General features: G+C 46.9%; 1 protein-coding gene across 6 annotated transcripts in view; it reads right to left on the minus strand.

Moving 5' to 3' along the window:
• Positions 1-12,461, minus strand: part of SLX4 (SLX4 structure-specific endonuclease subunit) — a 29,264-nt gene that overhangs the window by 2,856 nt on the left and 13,947 nt on the right. For 4 of the 6 annotated variants that reach the window (XM_048321260.1, XM_048321261.1, XM_048321263.1 and 1 more), the window contains exons 8-13: positions 11,434-11,747; positions 9,675-9,954; positions 8,319-8,407; positions 5,190-5,336; positions 4,153-4,322; positions 904-3,347 (exon numbers count right to left, since the gene is read on the minus strand). In XM_048321260.1, the coding sequence (XP_048177217.1) occupies positions 904-3,347; positions 4,153-4,322; positions 5,190-5,336; positions 8,319-8,407; positions 9,675-9,954; positions 11,434-11,747 (3,444 nt within the window). The remainder of the gene's footprint in view (positions 1-903; positions 3,348-4,152; positions 4,323-5,189; positions 5,337-8,318; positions 8,408-9,674; positions 9,955-11,433; positions 11,748-12,461) is intronic. The other 2 variants (XM_048321264.1, XM_048321265.1) reach the window with 2 other exon arrangements.

A 12,461-nucleotide genomic window follows, 5' to 3' on the forward strand; every position in this document is an offset into this window, starting at 1 on the left:
CAGAATGAAATTACTGTGATGAGAATCAGTACAGAAAGGACTTTAAATGGCTGCTAACTTCTCCTCTTAGTGGCAGAAATCTAATATTATCTAATAATCGTTTAATAGCAACTACTTCCTTACAAGCTGTTTTAGTTATTACTCAGCTTCACATTGGACAGAACAGTCAACACTTTTTTTTCCCCCCTTGATTAGGATACTTGGTTTTCGTTGACTTTACATCAGAAAACAGTTTAAACTGGGACATATGTCACATCTGAAAATGAGGCCAGTCAGGGCTTTGTTAGAACAGGCAACATTTAGAAAGCAGTTACAACCATGTTTACTGAATTCTGTGCAGTGGTCCTTCTCCCAGGAAGGACATTTCATAACAGAGACTTGATGCATAAAAAAGCTGAGCAAATCAAGCTACTGGGGTCTGGAGTTAGACACTGATTTAATGATACCAGTTTACTGATACTGTCAAGCACAGCCAGTCTCACATATGTTCTAATCACCCCTTAAACTAATAATTTAGTATGGCATATTTAATAATATATTTAATTGGATACAATGACATCAATGACATCAACCTGCTGGCAAGCAGGCTGGAGCCTGTGTTTTGTTCTGTCTTGGTTGGCTTTTCCCTCTCCAAGTACCCACAGCTTCTGCAAGGAGTACTGTCACTACCAACGGACTGGTGACAATGAAACATGTGGCTACACTCCAGGCATCCCACATTTAGACAGGCTCCTTCCCACAGCAAATGACTGCACCTTCTTTGTGCCTGGCCCTGCCAAATGTTTTGCATCAGAAGGCCCAAAGACTCTTTCAGTGTGTCAAGTGAACTACAGGTAAGATAAGCATTAAAATAAAACCAGTTTAACCTAGCCTAATAAATGTAGTATCAATACAAGCTCTCACCAGGAGTCTTGACAGGATCTGACTGACAGGCCCCTGCTGCAGCTGCCAACCTCTGAGACAGAGGAAGAATCTCTGGAAGTTCATCTTCCTTCTCTTCTCCATTCCAGTCATCCCAGATTTTGGAGTCCAGGTAACTGGCTCTGCTGCCCACTGATGAACATGGCTCAATAGGACTCTTCTCAGGGCAGTGCAAAGTCGTTCTCCTGCAAGCAGGACTTCCTTGGAGAGGGGTGCTGCCCTTAATTCCCTGCACTTGGACTGGGCTCTCCTCCTGCTCATGCCAAGAGCCAGGGCTGGGGCTGCTGGCCATGCTGGTCTTTGCATGGCTGACCTGGCCAGAGTCGTGGCCATCGCCTCTGACTGGTGACAGATACTCAACATGCCAGCAGTCATCAACAGGGATTGGGGGCTCCTCACACAGCAGGACACTGCTCCCCAGAGAAGGCAGACTTACTTCCCTGTCACTGTCCTCCAGCTCAACCACACTGATGTTTGTTTTATCTTCCAGTGGCTGCTCCTGGAACGGAGGCACTGGTGTGGGTAAACCTGAGATATGGGCACATTTGTCTTCTGTGTTGATGTGGCCAGGGGAGAAGAGAACTGGATCCACTGGAGAAACTGGGAGGGAGTTCTTGGAAAAGGATTCTGCTGCTGGGCTGTGGGGTGGGCTCCTCCCATTGGCTGAGTTCTCCATAGGCAAATGTTCGTCTGACAACATTGTTTCATGATCTTTTATTAACTTTCCAGTCATTTCATGGTTACTATTACCTGCTGCTACATTCTTTGTGCTGAGTTTAGATTCTGGACCCTTTAAAGAATTAATACTTGTGACCTGAGTCTGTGTTGAGAAGCTTCTGCTTTTGCTCAGAAGTGGTGTTCCTGGCACGAGCCAGGAGCAGTCTGTGCCTGGAGACAGTTCATCACTGAGCCTTTTCCCAGGGCTCGGGTTTGGACTCTGTTTGATTTCTGTACAAGCACCTGTTTGTCTGCTGTGAGGAAATTCAGGGGACACCTTTACATCGCCACTTACACACGCTGTGTCTGTATTGCCACATGAGACCTGGGTTGATCTCTGCTCTGTTTCAGGGACTGATGAGTTATGGTCAGGTTTTGGTATCTCAGGACTTTGTTCTACATCTGTACACCTCAGGAGCCCAAGGATTTCAGTTTTCTTCGGAGCAGAGTCAGATTCTGGCAACTTCTTGCCTTGTTGTAACTCCATTTCATCATCAGAAGAAGATAAAACAATAACATCACCCTCCTTGATCCCCTGAGCTGCAGCATCCTGAGTCCTGCCTGGTGATGACAACACTGGAACATGTGCATGCTTGTTTGATTCGCTGTGAGGAAGCTCAGCTGGAGAAACTGTGATCTCGTTTCTTGATGCAGCACCAGGCTCCTCGGCTTTCTGGGAGTGTATTTCATCAGATGGGAATGATTTTTCCTTTTTGTTTTGCTTTGGTGTTGACATATGTTCCCTGGCAAAGTTTCCCTCTGATTTTGGAGATGCAGGTAAAGAGCCAAGAGCAGGAAAAAGGGACACATAAGGGACACAAAAACCATTCTTACACGGAGAGCAGTCTTTTTGTGACTTGCTGAACAGAAGAGAATCATTGAGACCAACATGTTTTTCACTAGGGGACTTTCCTGATTCTTTGGTAACTTCTTTCACCGGGGAAGGCTCACAGTGATCCCCCTGAGAGGCAGAAAACAAACGTTCATAGCTGTCATTTATATCAGTATCACCCTGGAAACCAGGAAACTGCTCTCCACAGTGATCTGCCTTGTCATGTGAGACCTGAGGTGACTTGGAATCCTTCACATCCTTACATCCCCCAACAGCCCCTCCTTCATTAGCACCATGGGCTGCTCCATCCCATTGCTGAGGTTCACTGTGGTGAGGCACAATAGTGGCCTCTGGATCATTCATGCTCTTGCACCTATTTATATTCTGCATCTTCTCTTCTTGTGCAGACAAGTGACATTCAGATCTTTCCACACTGTTGCCATCCCTCAGACCTTTGAGGCTGTTGCTTACTGAAGCAGATTCAGGTCTCTTTACCTCTTCCTCCTCAGATTGCTGGTTTGTACCTTGGGCTGCCTTGGTGTCGCTGCTGATGCTGCAGCATGTTGCCTTGCTCACCTCTCTTTCACCCTGAGCCATCTTTCTCTGAGTTGCAGCAAACTCATAGATTTCCTCCAGCTCTTGTTCTCCCACCTCACTATCATCTTCCTTCTGGCACTCAGGGTTCAGCATAGCTACTTCTTCCTCATCTTCACCCACCCACACTGACTTCAAGAGGTCTTGGAAGTTCTCAGCTCTGTCCTCACAATCTTCTTCATCCCTCACAGAGATAAGATCATCTTCTGAATCCACTCCGGAGGACACCTGGCTCTCTCCATTTTTGTTTTCACACTCTGCCATCAGTTCCCTCACACCAAACCTGCAAGGATACAATAGTAACAATTATAGTAACAAGGATGTAATTAGTATTTCCTCCTCCAGTATTTCTTCACCATTTGGCTGTCAGATCACTTTTGTGAGCTTTGTAAGGAATTCACGTGAGGATGGTGAGTTGAGTTTCCTAAGATGTACAAAATCCAGTGTACTCCTAAAATTCCAAATACCCTTTTCCAGCTGTCACTCCCATGAAAGTATCAGGCACATTCTTCCTTTTCTGTGCTTGAGACTGACTACACTAAATCCCTTTGGCAATGAGAAAGTCCCATGGAATGGCTGAGGCTGGATAGTATCTGCCATGTGCAAGATTCCTGGCTTTTTGGAGTGACAGGGCACCTCTCTACATACACTTGGCAAGCCCCAGCCATGTCCCTGGCATACCTCAGCAACTGCTCCTGTTTCAAGCTCTTAGTGCATGGCTAGGACCACAACTGGAGCATGGCTGACACAACACATTAAAGTCTGAGCATCCAATACATTTTGTAAGTGTTGTTCAGATAAAGTGAGAATCACATTTAGAAGTTGTGCTCATCATCTTCAACATCAGCTGCCAACAGCCATCCTGAGACAAAACTCTCAGCCAAAGTCTGCTGAGCATATACTGAACATAGAAACTCTCATACAGGTGGAAAAGCTGAGGGCAGGATGTCCTTACATGCAAGTTTCATTTAAGACGTAGCAGAGCACCATGGAATTTGTAAGCCGCTAAAACTGCAACGGAAGATCTCAAACTGGGGTCTGTGTGGCTGAAAGCCTGAGGGGATCCAAAACATGCTCAGGGTACACACCTGGCAGCCAGAGCCTGCAGCTGGGGCCGCAGCCCAGCAGGGAAGTTGGTGTCAGCAGCATAGAGGTACCTCAGGAAGGCAGCCACAGCCTCGGCTGACACGTCGCTCAGCAGCACCCGGTGCGTCGGCGCAGCCCCATCCTCCTCCACCACCAACCCCTCGCTGTGTACCTGGGGCAGAGAAAGCAAAGTCTGTTTGCTAATAAAGCAACACAACATCTACATTCATCCTTGTTCCCATCAGCTCCTTCCATTTGCCCATGCCCTACCCTGGGGCCAGGATGCCAAGGTGAGGCAGTTACAAGAGCTCCCTAGGGAAGAGGCCATGTCCTTCCTGACCTGTAGCTGTTAACTTTTTAACTACTTGCCTTAGTCACACATATCAAAGGTGACCTCAGAGTTCACCACTTAGTTTTGCAATCAAATTACTTCCCAGAGCACAATTTCCAGAGTTATCTACATCTCTCTGCATGAGCTTCCTCTGGTCTGTGTTTGAATTTACCTGGAAGCTGCATAGGAGCAGGCTGGGAGCTATTCAACCTAAAATGCTCTGGGAACATAAGAACTCCTTCACTAGCCTTGCAAAAAGCACAGGCAGTGCAGGTACCTCCAAGGCAAGAGCGACAAAACGTCTGCGTAGATTTTTTTAAAGTACTTCCCCAGAATCTTCCTACTCCCTGCTCACATTTCCCAGCCTGGGTGACAGGCAGGACACACCAAGATGGACAAGGCAGTCTGTGCTTGCACAGGAACAAAAATTCAAGAGCGAGAAGCACTTGGGAAGCTTCCCTCATTGCTCATGGGTGCAATGCAAGGATCCTTGACTCCCCATAGCCTCCCTGGATAAAGCAGCACATCTTTCACCACGTTGTCAGGATTTATTCCGGTTTCCCTAAGCTGAAAAACCACTGCAGGTCCTGAGGCAGTTGCCATTAAGCCCAGCAGTGCTCTGGGCTGGTTTGGGGCACTGGCTGGCTGTAGGAGGGGGCAGCCTGGGCTCTCCTACCCAGGAGCAGAAGGAATGCCAGCAGCACTCACAGCCTGAGCCGCCACCGGACACCGCGCGTACAACACGAACAGGTGGGCATAGAGGATGTCCCCGCTGTCCACCTGGAACTGGACATCACTCAGGTGGGGGTTGTTGACCATGGCACCGAAATCTTGAGCCAGCAACCTGAGAGAAGACTAGGACACAGAAGGAACACAAAGACAGGTGTTAGGTTACAGCTGTCAAACACTTTCCCTGAAAAAATAAGAAGGGAGTAACCCAGTTTATCACCACTGCTGCGCTGGGGGCCCCAGCCTGGAAACACCACCTCTGCCTCCTGAAGATAATCATCAGCTTTATGAACTTCAGGTCTTCCACAGGACAAGCAGATAAGTCTAACAGACATTCCTGCTTTGTTTTCCTCTACTTTTTCACAGCCTGCTCATTGTGGAGAAAGGGCAGTTGTGTTGTATTCTTCTGTACTTGTGTCACAACACATTATCACCCTCAGATCTCACCACGTGTTTCCTGCTGTGGTCTACCACAGCCTATGGCTGGCCTCATCATCTACTGCTTCCCACCACAATTTGAAGCAACTGTAACTTCCATTTCCACAGACTTGAACTCAATTCATTATAATTAGGGTAAAAGGAAAGAGGATGACTCAGGAGGGGGTAATGAGCCTTTCTTACCTCTTTTCACTGTCTGGCAATGACAGCTGAGAAGAGCAGCTCTGCAACAAGGCGCCCCGACAGAATAAAACTAATGTAGGCATCCAGTTCAAAGGAATTTATGAGCATGCTACTGAAACTTCTTTTGAAAATTCCACTCCATTTTAAAAAAGAAACACAACTTTTATTATCATTCCAGAACCCCTTGCTAGAATTTTGGGGAGGGCTGAATTACCTGTGGCTGGTTATGGTGATGGCAAGGTCAGGCTTGGGGTATGCTGCCAAAGAGAGCAAGGATGGCAAGACAGCTCCTCTGGAGCTGCTCCCAGGCAATCTTCTCAAGACTCAGATCCCTCCGAGTGTTGCAGCTCTGGGGGTGGCCCTGGAGTGCTTCAGGGAAGTGTGAAACACCCTCAGCTCATGGCTGGGTTGAGAGACTGCCTGACTGCACATGGAAACCAGTTTATGGTTAACACCCTGATCACTGACCTTGTGCTTTTCAAACCTACTGCAGAGCTGAAGAATTGCAAGTTTTATTCCAGGAAACATCTGCAGGAGATGCAGTTCCACCTGGAACAACACAGCTCTTTATTTTCTTAGCAGGTTTCTACATTAGCAGTGGGCTGTGGAGAGCCAACCTTTCAACTTGCTCCAGCCAGCAGGAATTAGCAGCACACACTGGAATGCTTCTCCCAGCCTTCATAGGTGGGCTAGGGAACATTCTGCCTGTTGTGGCAGTGCTGTGGACTGACCTCCAAAAGGAAGACAGGAAACTCAGTCTGGAAACTAAACTGATTCTTCTTGCTTTCTTATTCTTGGCAGGTGGGCTACCTGCGAGGCAGCTCTGGGGCCGCCAGCAAACACAGGCTCCCAATGTGACGTTCCAGGCAGCGAGCCCAGAACAGCTTTCCTGCTGATGCTAAAATTATCAATCAAGAATAGGGAAATTAAACAAGGCCAGAAACCTCCTGGCTGCTCCATTCTCTGTGCAAGGCAAAGAAACTGGCCAGAAGACAGCTCTGAGCAGGTACGAGCTGTGTGTTTGAGAACACACCAGAACACTGAGGAGGCCACTGAGACTGGAGCCCACTGATGTGACCAAGGGTCTTCAGCACAGGGGATCTGTTACCAATGCAATGGGTGCATTTGCTCTACATGGTTACACTGTGCTCACCTAAAGCACAAATCTCTCCCATTGGCAATCCAGCTCTTCAACAACACTTCACTTGCTCAGGAAAACTATAATGGAATCAAACAGACTCTGAAAAAGTGACCATACTGGTTTTGCTGGGAGCAACTGAGTTTCAACAACAGTGTGAGAATAGTTTCTGTACTGCTAAAGGCCTCTGGTTTAATAGAAAAACAAAGCAAGACTTTCCTGCTAAGGATAATTTTTTTTAATACTTCCCAAGAATACCTAGAGTTTCTGTACCAAGTAGCTGGGATGCTCAAGTTTAAGACTGATTTCCACCTCAAGGAATTGTCTCCTTTTAGGAGTATCTTAATCCTTCAAGTACAATATGAAAGTATGTTGTCAGAGCACCAAAATTTATCCAGTACCAAAATGTACTTCCTTTCATGGCATGATTATTTACTATCAAACAAAAGATAGTAAGTTTCATCAGATAAAGTAAATGACCTTGGTAAGAAAATGAATTAGTTTTATTTTGTGTGAACTTCAATTGAATAAAACTGATTATACTTTCATACCACATCCTCTGTGGTACGTGGGGTAAGATGAGATCTACAGAACAATACAGGCTTGATAAAAAAATCATCTGTGACTTACTAGGCTGCGTTTCTCAGTCACCACAGAGCACACACTGATTTTCAAACAAGATCCTCTGTGTTCCCACAACTGGGGGTTTTCTATACCAAACCCTTTAAAAGCTCAATTAGCAGCAAAATCTGCTCATCTTCCATGGCTCTTGCAGCATTCCACATCACCTACCAGGCTTTTATGCAGGACTTAGTACAAGCCAAGCAGTCCTTGCAAGAATTCCCTCTCCCACTGCAGGACAGAGTGGGGAGGAAGGTGCCAGAAGAGGAAGGAGCTCTGGCTGGTGTGTGAGCCCAGAGGGAGCACCAGCAGCTCTGTCTCTCCTGGGCTGCAGCCAGTTTTCTCCTGGATAACCTGGGCGTTAAAGCAGTGTATTGCATAACATGCTGCAGCTGCATCCCTGGTTCCTAACCCCACACTCAGTGCTACAACACAATTCTCTAACCTGCTCAGCTTGGCCTTCTGTTCCCTGGCATTTAAATCATCTCCCATCAGGTAAGACAAGTACTGAAAAATCCCCAGGCTCTTGTGGGCATCGATGGAACACCCCAGGTGTGCTGATCTCACCTGTGCCCATGATGAATCCTCAGTCACTGTGAACCTTAAGCACCACTTTGTTTCCACAGAAAGGAATGGGAAATATTCCACACTTTTTTGAATTGCACAAATGCAACAGCTTTATTGTTATAGATGAATCTATAAAGAGTGGAAAAAATGGTTATCCTTACTCTTTTACTGCTGCTCCTGAGAAGGCTCTTCTCCTTGGATGGGGGCACAAAGCCACTATGTGGAGGATCACTGGGAGTCAGTTCTTCTCCTCAGGGAAGAAAATGCACATCACAAATCACATACAACTTCCTTGTGAGACAGAATGATCTAAGAACTCCTAACAGGATCCTTGCTGTGACAGCTGCTATGACCAGGCTGGCTGGGCTGAAGGCTCATTTTCTCCCTCATGCCTTTTTGCAAGGTTTGGCTCTGGGTTGTGCCAGGCTGAGGGTTCCTAAGCACCATTCCACTGTTATTTATATACATTAAAGAGCCAGGGACCATTTGCTCCAGTTTAGCAGGGGGAATGAGGAATATTATATCCAAGTGCAAATGCAGACAGGTGAGCTTAGTAACCATGTTCTTGTTCACAGATGAACAGGAGACACAATAGATTCTGCTGAAGAGCCAGAGCACTTTAAGGGGTACCACTGCCCTTGAAATATGCAGTTGTGCACCATTTGCAACTGTGACTGGGGACATTAGAGCTGCCCACAAAGGAATTCCAGGTGTTGTATTTTTTCAACCCTGTGTAGGCATGAATTAACTTCAGGTTTATGTAATTGATGTCCAACACAAAATCATCCCTCTTGTGCATCTCTCTCATCCGACTGTCTCAAGACCTGAAAAGACAGTGCACATAACAGAAAGGCTGTCCAGGCAGAACCATAGAATCACAGACTGGTTTGGGTTGGAAAGGACTTTAAAGCCCATCCAGTCCCACCCCCTGCCATGGGCAGGGACAACTTCCACTATCCCAGCTTGCTCCAAGCCCCGTCCAACCTGGCCTTGGACACTGCCAGGGATCCAGGGGCAGCCACAGCTGCTCTGGGCACCCTGTGCCAGGGCCTCCCCACCCTCATAGGGAAAAATTTCTTCCCAGTATCTAATCTAAATAAATGCTCCTTTGGTTTGAAGCCGATCCCCCTTGTCCTATATATCCTTGTGAAAAGTCCCTCTCCAGCTTTCTTGTATGCCCAAGATAAGAAGGAATGAAGATTTTGTTCTAACTGTTGAACACATCCAGGCTCTTTCCTAGCAGAAAATACTTTGATATCTTTAATTTTAAAATAAAATTTAGTATCTGCAGTCCAGGAGTTCTCTTAAAAGCTGGGATTTATGAATAATTTCAGAAATATCAGGTTGATTGTATCTAAATCTTACAGGAGGAAAAAGTGCCCCCACAACATCACCTCTTGGATAAACACCAACAACCTGTGGGTGCTGCCATGGCTCTCTGACTCAGCCCAGCCTAAGTCTGGCTCTGTGTAGCTCAAGGAATCAGGGGCAGGGCTCACAAAGCTGCCAGAACTCACCTGGCTGCTCTGCTGCCTGAACATGGCCAGTGTCAAGGTTCCATTGAGTAAGGGTGAGTCCTTCCCTGGCCAACTCCACAAGGTCCTGCAGGGTCTGAATGTCCTTCTGGCTCGGGGATAAAAGCTGCCCATCTCCTCTGGGGCCTGCTTTGGATTCATCAGAAGTTTGGCCTCCAACCTTTGTGCAAATGGGTTCCTGAGAACTGAGGTCAGGCTGAGTTTGCTGGGATACTTCTGGCTGGTGAGACCCCAGTGGTGGCTGGAGGTTCTCTGGCTTATTCTGATCAAATGAGGAGGAAAAAAAGACACATTAGGTCTTGTTTTGTGTGTTTGCAAAGCTCAGAGTATGGTCTCTACTTCATACTCCTGAAACATCTATGAAGGATCACAGAGCATTGCCCAGGTACAGGGGATTCTGAGGAACAGCTCTCTGCAGTTTTATGAAGGAATCTCCAGATATAAGACAGCTCTGAACAGAAGAAAGAAAACTAGAACAGAAAATGCAGAAAAGTTGGTTTCTCCAGGAGCACATCTGTGCAAGCAACTGCCAAGCAGGGAGAAAGGATGGGGGAAATGCTCCCAATCCAACATCTAAATACTTCATTATAGCTGGAGTTCCTGGCAAAAGTCACAGCTGAAGCTCTCCAGGTGCTTCTGTTCTGAGTTCTGAAATGTTTTTGCAGTTACATGTAACTAAATCAAACTTTCACCTTGGAGTGGGTATTTTCCAGGTTTGGTCTTCGTTTCCCAAAAAATAATTTTGCTTGTTTATTTCTAAGTAAAAATGGTCCAGCCATTTCTGTGAATGGAAAGAATCAGAGGAAAAACACACTCCTGCCATGATTTTAAAAACATTCCTGCTTTTTATTTTTAAACTTTTCTGGCAGTTTTTGGCTTGAATGAAAGCTCAAAACGTCCTAGAAGGGAGTCCCTCCTCTCCAGCCTCAACCTGCAACAAGCCAGAGAAACATTGGGCTTTGACTAGGGAAGAAGTATTAAATAAAGCACCTACATATGCACAGTAGTTTCTGAACAGGAGCAGCAAATACTTCAAGAGAAGAAAGAGAGAAGAAAGAGAAGGGATATCCTCCTCGGAGAAAAGAGACTGAAAGAGCTTTGTCTGCTCCTGTGGGCACTTTTTATAAAAATACAGAGCACTGGAAGAAGCAGATCCAGGTGGAAACAAAATGAAAGAGTGGAACTGAGACCTGGATCAAAGCTCACATGCACCAGGAGGCAGTGGGATGCACAGGGAAAGGCTGAGTGCAAACGCTTGGCTGTACAACTCCAGGCATTCCCACCTTCTCTGTGCTAGCAAATATCAAGTTTCAGTTTAAACTTTTCCCCCCAGTCCTTGCTGAGTGCAACATGGGCAACACTCACAATAGAAATGACCAGAGAGAAGTGCCAAGTACAAAAACAAGAGTCAGGCTGCTGTAAATATGGACAAACTAACGGCATAATGAGCAGGATGGGGTCCCTTTACTCAGTACTCTCCGTTTCCAACCCTTTCATTTTCTGAAAGCTCAAAAACCATGGTAACATGAGCCTTCTTCTCCTTTCCAAAAGGCAGAAATGAAAGCTCAAGATCCTCAAACCTGACTGTGTAAGACCAGGGGAGAAAAGGTCACGGACAGCAAGTGTGTAGAGAGAGGGGATCACTGGTTTACATTCCAAATGAGGAAACAGAAGGGATACAGGGCAAGTATCAAGAACTAGGGCACACACATATCAGAGCAAGGACAACAGAGCACCCCACCTGCACAGGCTTCCAGGGTTCAATTGGAGGGGTTAAGTCTGCAGTGTAGAATGATCCAGGGTCACAGGGTCCTGTCAGAGCACTGATCTTCCATAAAAAGCAGTCCTTGGCTTTGGACAGTGGCATGAGCCAGGCTGCTTTTCCAGATTCATCTTCCAAAATCCTACTAATGGGCAGCTGAGGGGTGGGAGGGAATTCCACCTCTTCTGTCAGCATCATAGCTACTCGCTCCTGGATCCTCTTGTGGGCCTTCTCTGGGTCCTGGAGCAGCAGTGGTGGAGGGGCACTGGCACCTTTTCTACGCCTTTTTTTCTCTTTAAAAAAAAAAGGAATCCAAATAAATAAACAGCTGAACACACAGGGCAGAGGAGATCAACACAGCAGTTTCTTCAGCACTGTAATCAGAGTTGACTGAAAGGCATGAGAACACAACTCTTAAGATTGTGCAGGTAGTCCAAAACCTCAGATAGCCCTTACGGGAGAAACGAACTCTGGAGAAGAGTGACTCCTCCTCACACTGGTCTGCTGCATTCTGGGGGCCTTCCCATGTCCACTAAATCTGATCATTATGGAAAGCACTGGTAGTCATGCAGCCTCCCAGCCCTATGGAACGCTGCCTGTATATCTTGGTTTGAAAGATAGGTGTCTGCCAAGGAAGGCGGGAACCTCCCTTGGAATGGAAAACGTGACCCCTCCTCCCCTCTAAATTACTGTAACTTTGAAATTACGGGGCTTTCAGGCAAAGATATGGGGAAAGGAATAACAGTTCTTTACATATATATGCCGTAGCAGGAGCTGCGGGGAAAGTCGGGCAGACACGGGGTGCTGTAGCAAAAAAGCCCGAGGCGGCAGCAGCAGAAAGCAGTGGGGCTGGGCAGCAGCAGCCGGGAGACGCGCCCTCCGGGAAGAGGGTGGGGTTCGGGGGGCCGGGTTTTTCCCCTGAGGCACCCGAGTAGATGGTGAGGGTCCTTTCCCGTCAGATCGGGGGTTAATAAGGTCCCAATTCAACGGCCGCTCACCCACGGTAA

Source organism: Corvus hawaiiensis, chromosome 16 (assembly GCF_020740725.1).
Source record: "Corvus hawaiiensis isolate bCorHaw1 chromosome 16, bCorHaw1.pri.cur, whole genome shotgun sequence".
NCBI classification, from domain to species: domain Eukaryota; kingdom Metazoa; phylum Chordata; class Aves; order Passeriformes; family Corvidae; genus Corvus; species Corvus hawaiiensis.